The sequence below is a fragment of the Anabrus simplex genome, chromosome 9, assembly GCF_040414725.1.
Source record: "Anabrus simplex isolate iqAnaSimp1 chromosome 9, ASM4041472v1, whole genome shotgun sequence".
Taxonomy (NCBI): domain Eukaryota; kingdom Metazoa; phylum Arthropoda; class Insecta; order Orthoptera; family Tettigoniidae; genus Anabrus; species Anabrus simplex.
In genome coordinates, this window is record NC_090273.1 from 9,738,698 (window position 1) to 9,758,815 (window position 20,118).

Genomic DNA, 20,118 nt, shown 5'->3' on the forward strand with positions numbered 1-20,118 from the left:
TTAAAGTGGGGAGAAAGAAGAGAATTAATGAGACAAACATTAACTGACACTACTGCCAAAGTTAAATTCTTAGGGGAAATATCTGAGCCTTTTGATATCAACAAGCGGTTCGACAAGGAGATGGACTGTCACCTCTCTTGTTAAATCCCTTTCTAGGAAAAGTAATCACAACCTGGGAAAAGGAAGTTAAGGGAAAACCCCTTGGTAGACAACTGAAAACCAGAATTCAAGTGCGGTGGCTAGCTTTTGCAGACGACCTGTCAATTCTTTCTAATAATAGGCAAGAAGCAATTCACTACCTCGAAAGATTACATGAAATTGTAGCGAAAACAGGACTTCAAATATCATATGAAAAGAAAAACCACTACATTGAAGGAGCCTCTCTATTCCTAGATGGGCAAGCTATGATGACTAAATTTGGACAAATTTCCCAAGTAAATAAATACAAATACTTTGGAGAAATTTGAACCTTCTGGATTAAATCGTGAAGCAAATAGGGAGAGAATGACTAAAATACAGAAAGCATATCGAATCACTTGGACCACATATAAAAAAATCATTATCTCGGATAACAAAACTAAGACATTATAAACCAAACCAAACCCCATGGCACTACATCCCTCGAAGGGCCTTGGCCTACCAAGCGACCGCTGCTCAGCCCGAAGGCCTACAGATTACGAGGTGTCGTGTGGTCAGCACGACGAATCCTCTGGGCCGTTATTCGTGGCTTCCTAGACCGACTAAGTATAGTAATAAAATTTTAAGCGTTATACGCATCGGAAAGGCGGTAGATCACTCATACAAGATACAGAAAAGCAAGAAAGAAAATTTTACGCAAAATCTTCGGTCCAGTCTGCACAGAGGGAATACGGATGAAAATGAAATCTCATGAAATGTATTGCTATACTGAAAAATCTCAAACACTATCAGGAAAAGGAGGTTAAAATTCTATGTTCACATTCTCAGAATGAACAATGATAGACTGACCAACAGAATCTTAAATCTTGCCCTCACACTGAAAGTCAAGAACAACTGGCTAAATGAAATAGAATCAGACCTTCAGGAAATCAACTTCAACCAGGAAACTGTAAGGAACCGAACTGCTTTCAGAACACTGATTAATGATCATTGTTTCGCGGATCCAAATGAACGTAAGAAGGATTTCAGTGAGAGGATGAAGAGAAGAAAGCAAAGTTATCAGCTAAATGAGTTCAAGCGTGCTCCTCAGTGGGCATAACGATGTGGGAAAAATAATAATTATGTATGACTGAGCAGCGGTCGATTGGTAGGCCAAGACCATGGGGTTAGGTTAGGCTCCAATTACCATGTGCTTGTGTATTGGTTGCATAGCGCCTGCCTGTCAATTTCAATGTTTCGTTTTCCTCCCGCAGATGGATCTCAGTTGGGTCATGTTTGGGTTTTATAAAGTTTATTTTGTCGGGTGAATACTAAATGTGTCATAAGATATCCTTTCCATGCCGACATTGTAAGATAAAACGTAGCAAACTGACTTTTTTTCGCCTTTCAAAAATAATCTTTGCAGGGATTGAACACACAGTCCTCTGGGCAATACTAGTATATGGTAGTCGGGTTGACTTTATGCAAGAAAACATACAAATCTGTACAGCTCATATGTACTCCTCTTGTGTCGTATCTTACCAGGTTCCGGAGTTTTATGTGACTGTTTTGTTTGCGGGGTAGATATAGTGCAATATAATAAGAAGGTAGCCTGAAGCTAAATATCGATCTCCCAAAGAGAGGTCCTCGCAACAATGAATGTGTTGTAGGTCACCATGGTGACACTGCACACCTGCCCCATGGGTTATCTAGGCCATCAGTTGCACAGTTAACTCTACTGTGGTGAGATTCTCTCCAGCCGACCGACTTGGAGTAAAGTGGCCAAGATCCGAATTATATAGAGCCCGCAGTCCCCTCCATAACTCAAGCCTACAAGAAAGATGGGCTCTGGATATGAAATACGAGAAGGAAGATCTTATTTTGTGAACCATTCCAACTATTACTGGCACATTTGTCCGAGGACGGGAGACCGCTGTATTCTCTTTATAGCCTACTGTGAACTTCAGAGTTGATCTTAATGATATTAAAGTTCTGTTTTCTGTCAAGATTGTGTTTGTTTACGGAGAGAAAGTGATGTTTGTCCAGCAAGTGCGGAAATGTGAACTTGCAGAACGAACAGTAGAGTTGCAATCCATCAACATCAAACAAATACGGTAATATTGTTGGTGGAACTGTGTGAAGGAAGGTCATACGACGTAGAGGTGAACAACGAATAGGGAATGGGAACACATACACAGTGCTAGAACAAATGTCTGAATTACTTTTGTACGGACTGGAGCCGAACTCGATCAGTGTTTCTTGTTTCGACATATATACCGAAATATTGGGACCCTTACTTTCTGGCTAACCCTTGTAGGAATGGAGAAAAGTGTATATTCTTCCTGCACGTACGTGGCGATATCTGCAGAAATAAACATTTTGTTTGTATGAAGAGTTGCATGACGGCGGTAATGTGACGATCTTCTAGGAGTTTGGGTAACTTAACTCTTTCACATTTGACCAAGCTGCCATGGATTCACTGAAGAAACTGCTAACGATGCCGTCAAAGCGATATCACGATCTGCCCGAGAGTTTTTCTGAAATACCAAACGACTGTTTTCTATCTTCGCAGAACTGTGAGTTTCGTGATTGAATAATATAATGCCCGTACGCTATTGTAAGTCATGTTGACAGTGCAGATCTACATGGATGGGAGCAAATGGAAATCAACTACGAGTTCCGTCAATGAAGCAAGTGAAGGCCTTTGAAATGTCACTCTATCGTGCCAGATATTACGGGAAATCCTGTTTGCGTCACATGTGCCGAAATAATAAATACGGCCTGAGGGGAAAAGTGCATTGGGTGGATATCGAAAATGAAATACCAGTAATAAAGGGAAGAACAAGGTAGGCCTACTATTCAAACACAGGGGGAGGCAGTCAAAAGGTACCGGAACTCCGGTGCTGCCACGCAGGTTGTCTGGTCCCGAGTGGCGGAGATAGAGTGCGCGGTAAGTTTAGTTTACGAGTGGAATTGTTGTATTCCTACACTTATAAGTATAGTGACATACACTTTTAGACAATGGATATTTCTATTTGACACATTTCTCGTAAGGCAGAACTTCTACGTTCTTTTCATGGGGCTTCAATGCCTTTGAGACAATACGTTACCAAGTTATTCCGGAAATGGAAACGAAATTTTAGCGGTGGAGATACAACGAGTGTTTTAGAATATTTTTAGGCCTATGCAACGTGTGTATTGAGAAATATGGGCATTATTTTCTAACAGCTGCTTTGATAAACAATTAGATTTTCAACTTCATTCATTGTTAACTCGAAACTGATAATTTCAGCCTACCGTACCGAATATGAAGCTGACGTGGGTTACCGGTGAGTCTAGCAATCTGTTCCCCTGACGTTCTCTGTATAGAGCCGTGCCGTTTCGCTGTATCTTCCTCCATAACACAGTTCATTGCGTCGTGGCTTTTCCGCGTATTCAGTAGGTGTGTAGTATTACAATGGAATCATTTTCATAAAAACGAAACAAAACATTGTAACATATTACACCGAATTAATATCCGACTTTCAATAAAGTACATTCTGGTAATATCCGGAGGCACGAATATTGCATGAGGATACTTTATTGGTTAGTGTCTTGATAACTGATCATTTAATTAGGAACTTTTATGTTACAAAATTGTACTTCGGTGAATGTTCCAGATTAGTGAATTGTATGTTGTTAGTAACAGAATTAATATCCGTTTCTAGTGTACACGTATTGCATAAGCAGGAAAAATATAAAACAATAAACTTCTAGCGGTCAAGTTGTTCTTCCTCTTAATACTCCATTCACCATACGAAGAAAAATATTAATAAAGTGCGCTTTTCGTCTACTAAGCCTCATGTTGATAACTGGTGGTGCTCACTGAAATTACCCCAGTAAAGTAACGATCGGAAGGAACATATTTCTTTACTGGTTCATGCACGGAGGGTTACCTACACTTTGTCGGTAAAAGATGCATCTCGCAAAGGCACTCCCTGTTAGGAGATACCGCTAACAAGTGTGTTCATCATGTTTCATCGTACATCAGAGTGTAAGGCACATCTAGCATCTCTTACCTATCACCAGATACTTGGAGTCCCATTAGGTTTCTCGCTATATTATAGCGTTATGAAGGTACGCTAGGATCTCTTAAAAGTTCACAAACTTGCTACATCAGATGTTTGGTGTACCATTTCTTTCTGCTGGAAGTGAAAATTCATCACAAAAACATATCTTGCATTTTTTACTTCTTTTAATAGCTTTTTCGGAATCTAAAAATGTATATCACACGTAAAACAAAAGTGTAGTTCAAATGAAGCGAATGTCGTCTAGCATTACGTTTGCGAAAGTGACATTTATAATGTTTAGTCAAACTTTTCTCAGGAGTTATAACAATCCGGCAATCAAACCCAGCACTTCCTCAATTTCCTAAATGCTACGAGGAAGACTTGTAAAAAGTATATTTCATATAAACACGCCTTATGGCGGGGGAATTATTTCAAATTAACGATTCAAAATGTGTGACGCGATGTTACCTAGCAACTGTGCAGGCTGTGATGTGAAAGGTGGCCATATCTCAGATACATATTATCAAAGAGGGGCGTTAGAGTACAGATGGTCGATGCGATCTTGCAGGCTGTGATGTGAAGTATTGATGGATGGCCATGACTGACAGATATATTATCAAAGAGGGGCGTTCGAGTACAGATGGTCGATGTGATCTTGCAGGCTGTGATGTGAAGTATTGATGGATGGCCATGACTGAGGGACATATTATCAAAGAGGGCGTTAGAGTACAGATGGTCGATGCGATCTTGCGGGCTGTGATGTGAAGTACTGATGGATGGCCATGACTGAGAGACCTCATGTTATCATCCGTCAGAGATCTTGTTATTTCATTTGTGGTAGTTCCATAGGCCATCAATCACTGTGAATCTTACACTTGTCTATACAGATATCTCTCGGAAAGGATTCGTTACATGCAAATAAGTCACTCGTTATCAGTTTGAGTTTGATTTAATGAAAGACATATTTGTGATTATTTAATCTTCTAAAAGGGAAATTTGGCACCATTTTGAAATGACTAGTATGGCACTAACCGCCTTAAGACTTGTTTTAGGAAAAATATTCCTCTTTGAGACTGAAGTAGTTCTTCGGATGGACTTGAAGTCTTAATTGTAGGTACTGGAGTTATTAACTTGCAAAAAAAGGAATTATGACTCATAACATAACATCTTCCAAGAAAGTTTTGCCTACATTTGTGGCAGAAATGTGAATACTTAACGTTATTTGTAACTGTATGCATTCTGGTTTATGATCTAAGGAAAACAGATAGTCGATACTATGCATGTCCTTTGCTCCATTTGATGTTGAACATTTGGTCTCACAACACGTCGTTTCTTAGATATGAAGTCACAGATTCCGCTTTGAAGCTTGCACGTGTTGAGGTCCGAGGGGACGCATCTTGTTCCCAACTACGTATATCAGAATGCTACCATCGAGGTAGCTGGGAAAGCGTCACATTTTGAGGTCCACACTGGATGGGGTCCTCTGATGGATGCCAGTTTTGGGGTCCCGGGTATCTGCCTGCGCCCCTTTAACACGCCGGGTATTGATTCTTACCCCGCCAGCGGCCGACTGGAGCGCAGAGGAGCTGAACCTGTTGGTCCTCGTGACTCACTTCCATGTACAAGAGAACACTCAGCACCTCCCAGTGCTGCGGACCGAGGAACATGACCCTATGTTCCAGTACTGGGTTCCTCGCAAAAATAATGAGCTTTCATAAGACTGTTTTCAAAAATTATAAAACTATAAAAGGTAGGAAAAATAGAGTTACTGACTCGAAACAAGGAAGGTCTTTCACTGTCAAATGTCGTAATACCAGGGAGGGGGGGGGGCGCATATGCGCCATTTTATAATGAAACCGGTGTTCAGAGCATGCAGTGAATATAGACGAACTCAATCGGGACCGGGGTCTGTACTGAAAAGTGTGCGCGAGATCTGCAGTAATCCTTGCGATCATTAGGTGCGTCAAGAGGTGTGAAACAGCAGAGAATTTCCTAAAAACTCGCGGAATGTCTGAACAACTACTACTTGAAGGAGGTGGTAGCCTACCGCAAATTAGCGCAAGTAGGATGTTCAAGACTGGGAAAGTCAAGGAGGCCATGATCGCTATCGTTTGACACTATGGTTAACTGGTTCGAGTTCCTTTTCTGGAAAACTGTTCACTATCAGAATGTTGGTGGCGGTATACACTCTCTGATCACGTGTCAGAAGCCTGGATTCACTCTCTGCAGTGTTTATATGGAGTGAACTCGTGTCATTCGTCTGTAAGATGGAGACGATAAGCCTTCAGCAGAGACCCCTTGATGATGTTCAATAGGAGTAGGCTATGTGCAGATACCGCATTGACCCTTTCCCTACATCTTTATAATTAGTACACTTTATACCCACGTGCGCAGGTTATCCATTGGCGTCAGATACAAAGGCCTGCACCACGCGACACTGCAGGCAGCTCATAAATGCTGTGAGGTGATGTTACTTAGCAACCGTGCAGGCTGTGGAGCTTACAGCATCAGGCTATTTCTTTACCCCTAGCTCCAAACCACGTGCAGACGCTCACTCCCGGATCCCATGTACTTTATGGGGAGAAACCCAGAGCATGTAATCGAGTCTATGGAAATGGAAACTGTATCATTTCAGAACTTTGCTCATTCATTTATTCTAATCCCAACTAAACACTCCCGTGACGTTCTCTGCGGCCCTGGCTTCGACACAGCTTTGACTTCTTAACGTTCTACACTCCAACTTCTGGGGATTATGGAAGAGACCGAAACAAGATCACGGTTCTGACAAAATCAGAAACTGCATTGTTTGAATCTCATCAGCATTACATATTGTGCTGTGCTGTGACAACACGCAGTGCGTTCAGAGCAGAGGGACAATGTGTACGAGACGGCAAGTGAATCCGAGGTAGTTCGTCCCTACAGCACATGCATGATGGTGCAGAGGGAGAAATGAAGCAGGACGCACTACTGAACAGTTTTCGTCAATTTCAATTGACATGTAATAGTTTTATTCTCAAGGACTTCAAAATGTTCTTTAAATAATGATTTTGACCTATCAATCTCTGCATGTAGGCCTGTCATCCAGGTCACCAATCAGGTGTTTGTCTAGTTCTTTTGTTAATTGCTTCCGAAGAAGTTCGAAATTTACCGAATATTTAACTTGATAAATTATTCCAATCCCATATTTCTCGTCGTATAAATTAATGTTTTCCGCAATTCGTCCTCTTGAATTCCATCTGTATCTTCCCTGCATTTAGAAGCTACACTCAAACTTATTCGTCTGCTAATGTCATTCCACGCCATCTATCCACTGACTGCTCGGAACATACCGCTTAGTCGAACCGCTCGTCTCCTTACTCCATGTCTCCCCAGCCTAAAGTGACACTACCCCAGAACAAGTAATCCTGGTGACGATCCCACACTCTACCTCCACGTTTACCAGTCTGTAACACAACTACCACCGAATGAATGTAACGAGATTGTTTAACCCTGTTAAGTGCCGAGTGTTTTTTCCTCAGGACTCCATTGCACATTCATTTTTTAAACAAATTTAAGTACGCTTACATAGAGAAATGTTAGATATGCAGCACACCATATTACAACTTTATTTAATAAACTCATAAGTATTAGATAATTTACTTACTTATCTAGAATCAGGCGATCCAAATTTTGGAAAACTAAATACGTTTTTGTTTTTAATATTTTCAAGTTCACTATTGATAATAAAAAAGCACTCAGTTTTAAAAATCACTACAGAAATCAAGCACAATTTCTTTCGTTTTCAAAATGGTAAGTTCTCGAAGGTAAACACAGAAACAAAAGAGTTAAAACTTCTGTGAGCCGCCGAACACCACTCTGAGTCATTCTCGGATAGTTTTCTTCTTCTGCCAGGCCTCAGAGGTCACCCGACAATTACACTTCAAAAGACAAAATTTAAAAAATGAACTCAATAATCAGTAGAAAGATAACGACAGGAATTCACAAAAATTAACGACAACAGCGAGCGAGAGCACTGGGGTGAAGGGATCCAGCTAGTGAGGAATGTCTTACAACAGCGTAAGTGAAAAATAAATGATGTTATAGCTGATTAAGCGAATGCATATACCATGCGCTGTTGGCACTCTAGAGTTTATTGTAGTTATTTATACCTCAATATAATTAGCAGTACACAGCAATTATATTTGTTGAATTTCTGCATATAAATATTAAATATGTACAGCATATAACTTTTAAACAAATAATGTAATGACGTGTTCATGTAACGTTAATTGTTTGCCAATATTAACACAATATTCAAGAACTTTACCACAGTGGTTAATTTTGATTGTTTCATTCGTTTAATGAGAGGTACACCTCAGTGTAGCGGAGACCACTGTCAGTGTTTGAACACGGTAAATAAATGTGACAGTGATACAATATTTCTCCTCTTGTTGATTGGAAACTTCCCTCGTCATCAGTGGCTAGCTACTCACCCCGAAACACTGATGACCCAGTGTTTATGTCTTCTGGTATGGCCTAGATCTATTTTGTTACTTTTAATAGTTCGTCTCAGCCTCTTCCTTGGCTTTGACAACATGAAAGTGAATGAGGTATGAGCGATGCTAGTAATACCATTCCTTCTGCAGCCAGTCTCTGCTATGAATGGTGTGAAAATGTTGCTCTTAGGGTCTGTTGGTGCGGGCGATTCAAAGGGCTTGGCAGACTGATATATGTAATAGCAACTTCTGGCTCGGTGAAGAAAGCAACGTTGAACTGCGCACTCATCATTTCCCTAGTACGTCTCTTCCGTGATGCCTAGTCCATCTGTAACAGCTAATGGCGGAGTAATTGAGGATGCAACCAGCCTTCGGGCTGAGGACTGAACATATCATACAAAATACTAAAGATATTTTATCAAATATAATTTATTAATATATGTCCCATAAGTACTGAATGTAAGTTCAACAAATAGAAAAATATTATCGAGGTACTTAGTAGATTGTAAGTCAGAATCTAGAATACCTCCTAACTACTACTAACGTGTACGTTCTCTGTTGTCATACTTCTTGGACTTCTCTTCTCACATTCCACTGATAATATTTCATAGTTTTCTTCCTGGTTTCCTCCGTTCTGTGTTTAATGATTTAACAAGACTGTAAAGTTCATTTTTATTTTCAAACTTATATTTCTCTCCCCCTTCTTCTTCTTCTTCTTCTTCTACCGCTCTTCCCACACCTGTGGGGCCGCGGGTACGAACTGTGCCGAGCATGTGCATTTGGCCCTGTTTTACGGCTGGATGCCCTTCCTGACGCCATGTTACATGGAGGGATGTAATCACTATTGCGTGTTCCTCTGGTGGTTGGTGGTGTAGTGTGTTGTCTGAATATGAAGAGGAAAGTGTTGGAACACAAACACAAATAGCCAGTCCCCGAGCCATAAGGATTAATCAAACACGATTAAAGTTTCCGACCCGACCCGGAATCGAAGCCGATTCCCTCTGAACCGAACGCCTCAACGCTGACCATTCAGCAAATGAGTCGGACTGAAACTAATCGAACCCCCTTTGATTTTGCAGAAGGGGAATCGGAGTTGGTTTCAGCTCTCCCTTCTAAATGTTTTTACTTAATTATTATTCTTGTTTGTGTACTGACTTAGGCGCTGAACGTATTGACTTTCATTTTTGGTGTGCTATGGCTTTATTCTTATACAAGTGTCCTTGAAAAAGGTTCCTATATTTACAGGGGAGGCGAAGGAGAAAAGGTGCTACAAAGATTGATTACAAACTCAAAATCTTCGGAGTAGTGCCCACTACCTCTCTCTTTCCTAGAGTTTATCCCAAAGTATGGGGTCCGCTGCTTTGCTATATCTCCATTTCGTCCTATTGCTGACATCTTCAGGTTTTAAACCAACGTCGTGCATGTCGGCCTTGATATTCTCAGTCCACCGCTTAAAAGGCCTTCCACGTGGTCGTATTCCTCCCGGATCTACTTGGAGAGCTGCTTTAGCAACAGAGCCTTGCTGCCTTCTCATGACGTGACCGTACCAGCGGAGACGCGCTTCCCTCACTTTCTCCGCTACTATCAATAATCAAGATGTTCCAATAATTTAGGAAGGGTCGTATGAAACAAAAGACGGAAATACGTTCCTACCTAAATATTACTAGCATGGTACATGCGTGATAGGGCACCTGCTCATTTTCATCGTAGGGTTAGGTGACACCCAACACGGGTCTTCCATGAACGGTGGACTAGTCGCGGAGGGTCAATATCTTGGCCTGCCCGTTCGCCTGACGTTAAATCTTTAGAATTTTGGCTTTCGCGACCTGTAAAGACCATGGCTTAAGCGGTCCCTGTAAATGATATGGATACAGAACGAGAACGCGTGTTGAATGCTTGCGGTGCAATCCGGCAATCAACGCGACGTAGGGAGGAGGCTGCACTGCAATGGATGGCGGTCACCTTATTATAAAATCTCATATCATCCCTTCATATACCCCTTTCCTTCACCCAGTAGCCCTCATTTTGGTCTTTCTTTTAGTTTGGTTTCCATATCCCTAGAATATCACCTCCTGCCTCCATGTTTAACCTCAGCCAGACCTGCCCGTGTATTCATGTCTTCATCTCACTCCACTGTTTACTGTACAGCTTGGCAATCCTAGTGTTATTGTGACAAGTTTACCTACAACTACATCCAGAGTTACAGTGCCATTATTTTCTTCCCAAATTTCTGCTTCATCTAATGACTTTGCTTTAACTACTGAATGAAATAGATTTTTCTGAACTTTATATTCAAGATTTGGCATCTTTGTATCCGGTATTTTTATATTAGCCTGAGATTACTCCCTTCATTTTTGCTCTCTTTATGAACTCGGACTATCTCCCATTGCTGCTTTCCAGTAGTTTCTGTGCTAATCTCCTGTACCCAAGATTGTGAATCCCATCCCAATTACCTTCGTGCATATTGTAATATGTGAAAACCAGTAGGATAACACCATAGGTAAAATTGCTTAATTTTATGTGCAGGAAGCGCGTTTTATGGCTTGGCTACCCTCAATGTATTGCAAAATAGTTAGTTTCTTTTCCCTGTAACTTAATGTACCGTTGTATGCTGCTCCGGACATCAAGAGGGCAACATATAGAGAAGGCTCCCCCCCCCCCCCCACATCCTCTACATTCTTTCGCCATTTCTGTTCAATTTATACCTGTCTAATTTGTTGTCCAGGCGAGCAGACTAACATTGATGAGCCTGACAACAATCACTGAACGGGTAGGAGAATAAGAAAAGTCTTTTCACTAATTAAGACGAAAGGACATTGCAATATATGCAGACCGCTTGACAATGTCATCGCCACCTCCTTACAAGAATAGATTCTTCTGTTTCTGTTGTCGACTAGATTTCAGCCAGGCCTTTGCAGACAGTTCAAAGACATTGAGTGAGCAGGTGAATTCCAGCGCGTGGAAGAGCTTCGTGCCTGAGTTCATGGATGTCAGAATCTCAGGATAGCAATATTTGTTACAGAATATGAAATACGAAATGATATTTCAATCAGAGCCGGCGCGCCCCGCACTTTGAAGACCACTGCTATAGACAGTTATTCTTGTTTGTCTAAACCTGGGCCCCTATCTCCTTTGTCAGATAGCTCCTCAATTGTAATCACCTGCGCTGAGTGGACCAGCCGTCAGATCCAGAAAAAAAAGATCTGGCCGGAAATCGAACCCGGAGCCTTGCTAACTCGTTCAATCTCTGGAAGCAAACAGGCAGAATAGGAAAGTGCTAGAAGATTAACATTTTCTCACAGATACGTGCGATGGCAGTGGCCGTGGAGCAACGCCGGCATTTGCCCTCTAGAGCTTCCAGGTACCAACAAGCAGCGAGTTCGGCGTCTCTCAGTCTGCAGGGAGCGCTGGCTACATTCCACCTCACATGGCTCTTTGGCTTCCAACCCGAGTGAGCCAAGACACGTTCACATCTAGTATTGCACCACGGAGCACCTTTTATTATGTCCAGTTCCTCGATAAAGCTCTTAGACGTTTCCTTTTCAAGGCCACTTAATATCTCTATGCTCCTGAACTTGAATCAAATGACAGTTAGCCTAATGTAACACGGGCTTGTCCCTGGAGTTAAACACAGTTCTGTCAAGTAGTTTTCACGTGTTCAGGTGAGGAGTTGGCAAGAACTGAAGTAAATCTGGTTACGACTTTCACGTACCTCAACCAAGAGAGAAGCGAAGTATGGACTAGTGTATAGACAACAGTATCATTTTAATGTACAGATGTTTTGGACGAACCATTTGAAGGTGAAGCGAAGGCGGAGAAAGGGAGGTGGCGTGTAATGCGCTTAGAAATGAGGCTGGTGCAGAGATTACAGTTGAGCAAGAGAGAGACAGTTGCGGGGAAGGAAGTGAGGCAAGAATGTAATTTATCGCCTCTGCTCTTCAAATGTGCGCGTTGAGCAAGTGATGGAGCAGCGATCATGGCTCTGAGATTCTTAATTTAACTGAGGATCAGGAGAATTTACTAAGTGGTGTATCCACTGTAGACGTCAACAAGAAAGAAACTACGCGAGTGGAGACTAGAGTGATGTTAGTTGGGAAGAAGAAGAAGTGATGGGAGATACTGTACTGGAACAGGTGGATCATTTCAGGATTACTGTGAGTTAAGCGAAACGGAATCTGGGAGAGGTGACCAGCAAAGTCAGTTCTCGAACGAATTACTTTTACATTTCTTTTGGAATTTGCTCTACGAAACTGAAATCTGAGCAGACATAAGTTGGAAGAAAGACACGTGAAAATAGGTAGAGCCATTGCTGGTACAGACGGGTGGGAACAATGACAGGAAGGTCTAACGTTTGAAGGTGAAGCAGTGGCTTAGATGAGGTCCAGTTAGGGCAACGGAGGAAGACAGGTTGCCTAGGAGAATAATATAGTCGATCGTGGAAGGTAAGACAAGTAGAGGCATAGAAAGTGACGAACCAATGGAATTAGACGTTTCCGATTAAATTCCTTCCACCTTGCCGGGAGTCGGCACCAGGTTACCGAGCGTTGAGCACCACAATACAGACCTCGTAGCCAGGAATCGGAAGACAACAAGTGCTCATCAATTCGGATAGGACAGCGAGAAGCGTGGAAACAATACTAAAACCTGAAGTCCCACGAGTTGTGGACTTCTTTGGCACATTGTCGTTTCGGGAACGTACGTCATATCTCGCAATGTTCTCCCTTAAGACCGCTCACGCCTCACAGAGCATCAGAACATTTTCCACTGTGTTCATTTTCCTATACCAGTATGTAAAGGAAAATGAAGCTCACCGTACCGCGCTCTAGGAATGTATTCACGCATTCCTACAGCACAGTGCATTTAAAGTTCAGTTTCCGTGCCTTAACGTAAATAATGGAGAGGAAGGGTTTTGCTCTCGAAGCGACGATATAGCTTTTAGTCCCAGTACAAGTTATTTTTTATTTTTGTACAACTTGCTTTACATCGCATCGACACAGACAGGTCTTATGGCGACGATGGGACAAGAAAGGGCTAAGAGTGGGAAGGAAGCGGTCGTGGCTTTAATTAACGTACAACCCCAGCATTTTCTTGGTATGAAAATGGGAAACCACGGAAAACCATCTTTACGGCTGCCGACAGTGGAGTTCAAACCCATGATATCCCAAATGCTGGATAATGGCCGTATTTCAGCGACTGCAGCTATCTAGCTCGGTGAAGACGTGTTCGGCTGGCCAGTTCTGTAGCTGCTTTCACCGATACACCCCCATGGGGGTGAGTAGCTTTTAACACTGTGTGAGGGGTGTTGTCCGTGAGCGAAGGTGTAATTATGGGGGCTAAGCGGCCGTGGCTTTAAGAAAGATCTGTATTTCCGGTACAGTAGAGTCCCCCAGGGAAGAGAGACAGGTCCTGCTTTATACAGTATTTGTCTGGAGATATGATATTTTGTTGTGTCAGTGACATAATATGGTATCAGATACGATCTGCATTGGACAGTAAACTCAATTGCTGATGGAATTAACAAAACCACTGGTGATGAAAGTTCGATTTTATCCCAAACTTCTCTTTCGTTGGTGCTACGACTGATCATAATTCTTAGTATTGATTATTAATCATCAATATATAGTCTAATGTAAATGCGCATTTTAGACATCTTATGGGGTGACTTGATAAAACTGTACGTTATTCGAAATAATAATTCCAAAGAAAAAGTGGCAAACTCCCTAGAAAATAAAGAAAAATGAAAATACAGAAAAAATGGAGATATCCGCCGATTTTATTTGATCCTCCAATGTCAGGAGGTAAATTCCGTAAGCACTACCGGATAATTTTCTAAAAATATCCCGAGTTGTCAATTATTGATTTGAAGGAAACTCACCTTCTGTTGTCGGTTGGTAATCAACCGAGTGCCGAAAACCGAGAGACGCAACATGATATATTTGTTACGTGACATCATGTGATTGCGATGTAACATGAGGTATTAGGAGTATTATTCACTCAGTATGGTTTGTTTCACAAACGTGATTTGCAAAACTTTCAATTCAATGATAAAAACGTTAAAATCCTGTAATTACTAAAATAAAAAATGAAATGGCAAAACTCGAAGTGGGATGAACATGTCTTTCAGTATTAGAGAACCTGAAATCACTTGTACATTTCCAGTTTTCAGTTAAAGAAATTAAGATCATGTTTCCCTAGTGCTTGTCATTGTAACGGACCCTTTATTCCTGTATTGTATCAAGCTGGACTTGCCCCTCTTCCTTGAGGTGCTCTACTGCATTGATTACTAGTATTATTTGCTATTTTTACCTTATGTCGCATGGGACCATCGATATATTTTTACTGCAACGTCAGTGTTCAGATAAGCTTGCCTGACTTCACTTGCGATACACCACCATATAATAAATGGGCAACACATTTCTCAGTCAGCCGGCTCCTTCTGGCTTCCATCTCCATTCAAATTATCTCTCAGTCGACATCCGATTAAAAGAAACATACAAGCCACACGAAGATTCTGGCAGAAGTTCAAAGCGATCGCACTTCAATAGGCTGCAATCTGATTTGAATCAAGTCTCTAATTAGGACGACACAGCAATTTGAAGATGAGCCAAAAGTCTAACAAAAGACTTCAATATCTGTACGAGTAGGAAGACTGCCAGAAGTCTGTCCGTAGCCTCTTTAACGGAGTGTGAAATATGTATGACCTTACTATGGACCAATATGATCCTGGAGTGCTACAAAGTACAAGGGGCTTCATAATGAGTAGGGAAGCCATGAATGACTGGTTTCTGTTATTTGTTATCAAGTGTCACTACCTGTTACTCGAAGGTTCCACTTCCTATTCACGGCTGCAACAATAATTTCACTCCTCCCGTTGGTCAGGGAGTTGGCTGAACAACACCGTTACGTGTGGATACTCCCGGTATAGTAGAGTACCTCAAGGAAGAGATACAGGTCCTGCTTTATATAGTATTATTGTTGAGCTACTGACATTTATGAGTGGCGTTGCCACGTTACCTGCTGAGAGCCCCGGCAAGGGCCGCAGTCTATCCGAACTTCAACAAGTTTCCAGTATGTGATTAACCTACATGGCCGATAAAATAATTCAGATTGGAGTTTATTACATCGCATATAGAAATTCGAGAACACATGCAGTAATTATTCGCGGATAATTTGCAAATGATTTCAGGAGTGATAACTATTGAAATTATAAGTAAGTAATGTTTTATTTTACCTGTTAAGACCTCAGGCTTTCTCTTCCATCTAACCAGGTACAGGAATATATATATATATATATATATATTACATTACAATAATTAAAACATTAAATTAAATTAATAATATAAAATGCCTCATGGTATGGGTTACTGTAGGTACGTCCTAGTTCGTGAACCATGGGCAACGGCTGAGTGGCCTAGTAAGTGCTCCTGAGAGTCGAGATACCAGTTGCTATGGAATGGGAGTGGGCATCTAGGACATATTCTGAATCAAGGCCCTCCTTGTGCTCAGGCGGCTAGGACAATATAATCCACCGGTGATCCCTAACCCGTTACAGGAGAGATCCTTACTTCGACTATGTGTAAGTAGGGTAGCATTCTGCTTCATTAATTTACCGAGCTCAGAACATATTTAGCAAGCCTCGGACCTATGGGAGTAACGGAGTCGCACTCCCATTTAACAGGCTAGGGACTCCTTGCAAACGAATTGGCGAAGGCACCGCTGTGTCTGTTTCATCCCATCTGATACAATAGAAACATGCGCCGACGCGGCGGCCGACTCGGCTGCCGACTCGGCGAAAACCGCTCCGTGTGTCATCAGCCTAAGTGATATCGGGTAGGGGAGATAACGAGGAAGAGATAAGAGATTATAAAATGTATTTGACGGGTGTTAGAAATGGAAGGGCAGAGTGTGGGATAGGGCTGTTTGTCAGGAATACCACTGCACTCAACATAGTTTCTGTTAGGCACGTAAATGAGCGATAATGTTGGTAGATTTGGCAGTTGGAGGAATTAGGACGAGAATTATCTCAGTGTATTCACAATGTGAGGGTGCAGATGATAATTAATTTGACAAGTTTTATGAAGCATTGAGTGTCATCGTAGTCAGGGTCAAAAGTACGGATATGGTAGTACTAACGGGCGATTTCAATGCAAGGGTTGGAAATAGAACTGAAGGATACGAAAAGGTGATTCGTAAATTTGGGGAAGATACGCAAGCTAATGGGAATGGGAAGAGTTTGCTGGACTTCTGTGCTAGTGTGGGTTTAGCAGTTACGAATACATTCTTCAAACATAAGGCTATTCACCGTTACACATGGGAGGCTAGGGGTACCAGATCTATAATAGACTATATCCTAACCGACTTCGAATTCAGGAGATCTGTTAGGAATGTACGGGTTTTTCGGGGATTTTTCGATAATATAGACCGCTATCTGATCTGTAGTGATCTCTAGGCCTAGGATAGAGAAAGTGAAATCAGTCTACAAACGAATAAGGGTAGAGATTCTCCAGGATGAGGAAATTAGACAGAAGTACAAGGATATGATTAGTGAGAAGTTTCGAACAGTAGACAGTAAGCAGGTTCAGGATATAGAAAGTGAATGGGTGGCATACGGGAATGCTGTAGTAGAAACAGCAAGGGAATGCCTAGGAACAACTGTGTGTAAAGATGGGAAAAGGCGAACATCTTGGTGGAATGATGAAGTGAGAGCAGCCTGTAAACGTAAGAAGAAGGCTTAATAGAAATGGCTCCAAACGAGGGCGGAGGCAGACAGGGAATTCTACGTAGATGAAAGAAACAGAGCAAAACAAATTGTTGTTGAATTCAAAAAGAAGACTTGGGAAGATTTTGGTAATAACCTGGAAAGGCTAGGTCAGGCAGCAGGAAAAACTTTCGGGACAGTAATAAAGAATCTTAGGAAGGGAGGGAAAAAGGAAATGAACAGTGTTTTGAGTAATTCAGGTGAACTCATAATAGATCCCAGGGAATCACTGGAGAGGTGGAGGGAATATTTTGAAAATCTTCTCATTGTAAAAGGAAACCTTCCTGGTCGTGTCACGAACAACCAATCTCATGGGGAGGAAGAAAATTATGTTGGTGAATTTACGCTTGAGGAAATGGAAAGAATGATAGATAAATTCAATTGTGATAAAGCAGCAGGAATAGATGAAATTATACCTAAAATTGTGAAGTATAGTGGGAAGGCAGGGATAAAATGGCTTCATAGAGTAGTAAGATTAACATGTAGTGTTGGTAAAGTACCTTCAGATTGGACAAACGCAGTAATAGCTCCTATCTATAAGCAAGGGAACAGGAAAGATTGCAACAACTATCGAGGTATCTCACTGATTAGTATGCCAGGCAAAGTACTCACTGGCATCTTGCAAGCGAAGATGCGATCAGTGTTTGAAAGGAAGTTAAATGTAAACCATTGTGGTTCAAGACCACAGAGGGGCTGTCAGGATCATTTGTTTGACTTTGTCCTAATTTAACTACATTCAGAATTCTGAGTGTGATTTGTGGAGCCAAAACGTGACTTAAAATAGTCAGCCGATTGGTGAAAGGGTGTACTTAGATATTGCTTTCTTCTGCGGACTGGAATAACTTGAAATGCGATGGAACTGTGAGTCAAGGTAATCCGTGATATTAGGGCGATAATGCGGTGTAGGGGAGTGAAGATTCGGCCTCTCATTCGAATTAATGGAAATGTTCTATCTTAACTATTGGAACTATCCTAGATTAATATTAAATATTAAATCTGAGGGAACAGTACACAAAGAGTTGCTGAACGGAAGGTAATTGCCAACATTAAAACACTCAATCAGTTAATTAAATATGAACTTGAAGTAATTGGTGACACCGATATTTTGACGAAGAGTAAGTCTCTAGGCTGTGAAGCCTACTTGGGGGTGGGTAACGTTGGGAAAATAGTATTAAAATTTTCTTTTGGGAAAGCCAAATTATAATAAATATATCTTTCAATGAATGGAACTCAAACTGGTAAAGGTTAATTTATGTACATTCGTTTATCAGAGACGTGTGTATGGAATTTGGAGTGCATTGAAAGGGGGAAACTGAGTCAGAACCTAATCAGCTCTCTAGAGTCTGATAGATGAGGGCTCTGCTATATGACTGTCATTTATGGCTATCAGAGCCTGCTGGGTACTTTGTATCGTTAATTTCAGATCACCCCCGGTCATAAGACAGATTTCTGTCATCATTTGAATTATCGAGACTTGTAAAGAGACTGACCTGTGGTGGGTAGTAGTCGGGCATGGTGAGCACGGCCTCCTGGTACGTGGCTATAGCTTCGTGCAGGCGGCCCTGGTCAGCGCACAGCCTGCCAAGGTGCAGCAGAGCTGAGATGCGGGCCGCCTCGTGCGTGCGAGGATCTTTGAGAGCAGAGCCGTCCAGTCTGGAGCAGATGCGGTATAGCCGCTCGGCCTCCTGACACTGCCCTCGGCGCTCGTACAGCTGGCCCAGGTTCAGGTGCGCCACTGTCAACAAACAACACACAATCACGTAAGCGTGTTATTCTTAGGGAACGATTTCTAGGCAACAAAACGTTACTTCGGCAAATCGGAAATATCTTCTAGCCCCAACAACGGTTCCGCACTGTGGAGTATCATAACCCCTAAAATGTCTGCAACACACCCTACGCAAGTGTAATGCGGGCTAGTGGATACGTGCGACTTGCTTTTGATCTCCACATCCAGATCCCAGTCTTGTATTATCCACCTTCCTAGCCCCTTGAAACCTGATACTATTTCGTGGTTTAGAATGAATGAATGAATGAATAAGTGAATGAATAAATGAATGAATGAATGAATGAATGAATGAATGAATGAATCAATCAATCAATCAATCACTGAACCGTATTTAGCGCTGTCGCGCGGATGGCAGATTCACTATTAAACTGTTTATCTAGTCTTTTCTTAAATTACTTCAAAGAACGTGGGTTGGACCGTTGGAGATTTTCTGCTCGCTAATTACCATCAGCTTTACACTCGGAATGTTTAGCTCAAGTCCAGACTGCTTCTTTACATCTTTCATGCAGCTCAAAGGGAAGTGAAGTTCTTCTAAATTGTCAGCAAGTATCACAGATCATCTGTTTAGCGGATGATGCATTCCTCATTCTTTCTTTTTACGTTAGGGTCTTCTAGTGTGCATGTGTCATCCTTTGTTATTCCCTTTTCTTCCTCCAATACTCCTTTAACTCTCTCTCTCCCTCTCTGTCGCTTCTTCTTCTCATATGTTGTTCCTTTCCAAATCATTCTTGACTTCATGAATCGTGGTTGTTGTTGACTTCTTGTTCCAAAGATATTTGAAGATCTGTTTGTTTAACCTGTTATCATCAATTCTGCATAAGTGTCCAAAGAATATCAATCACCTCTTATGTATTGTTTTCGTTACGTTTGCTATTTTCCGACACATTTCATCATTACTTCTTGACTTCCGGAGTTTATTTTGCTAGTGGTTTT

At 41.7% G+C, this 20,118-nt stretch overlaps 1 protein-coding gene across 1 annotated transcript in view; it reads right to left on the reverse strand.

Annotated features, from left to right (window-relative positions):
* Tmtc2 (Transmembrane O-mannosyltransferase targeting cadherins 2) overlaps window positions 1-20,118 on the reverse strand; it is a 437,765-nt gene that overhangs the window by 18,417 nt on the left and 399,230 nt on the right. Inside the window, exon 8 of the mRNA XM_068229241.1 lies at window positions 18,890-19,134. Within this exon, the coding sequence (XP_068085342.1) occupies window positions 18,890-19,134 (245 nt within the window). The remainder of the gene's footprint in view (window positions 1-18,889; window positions 19,135-20,118) is intronic.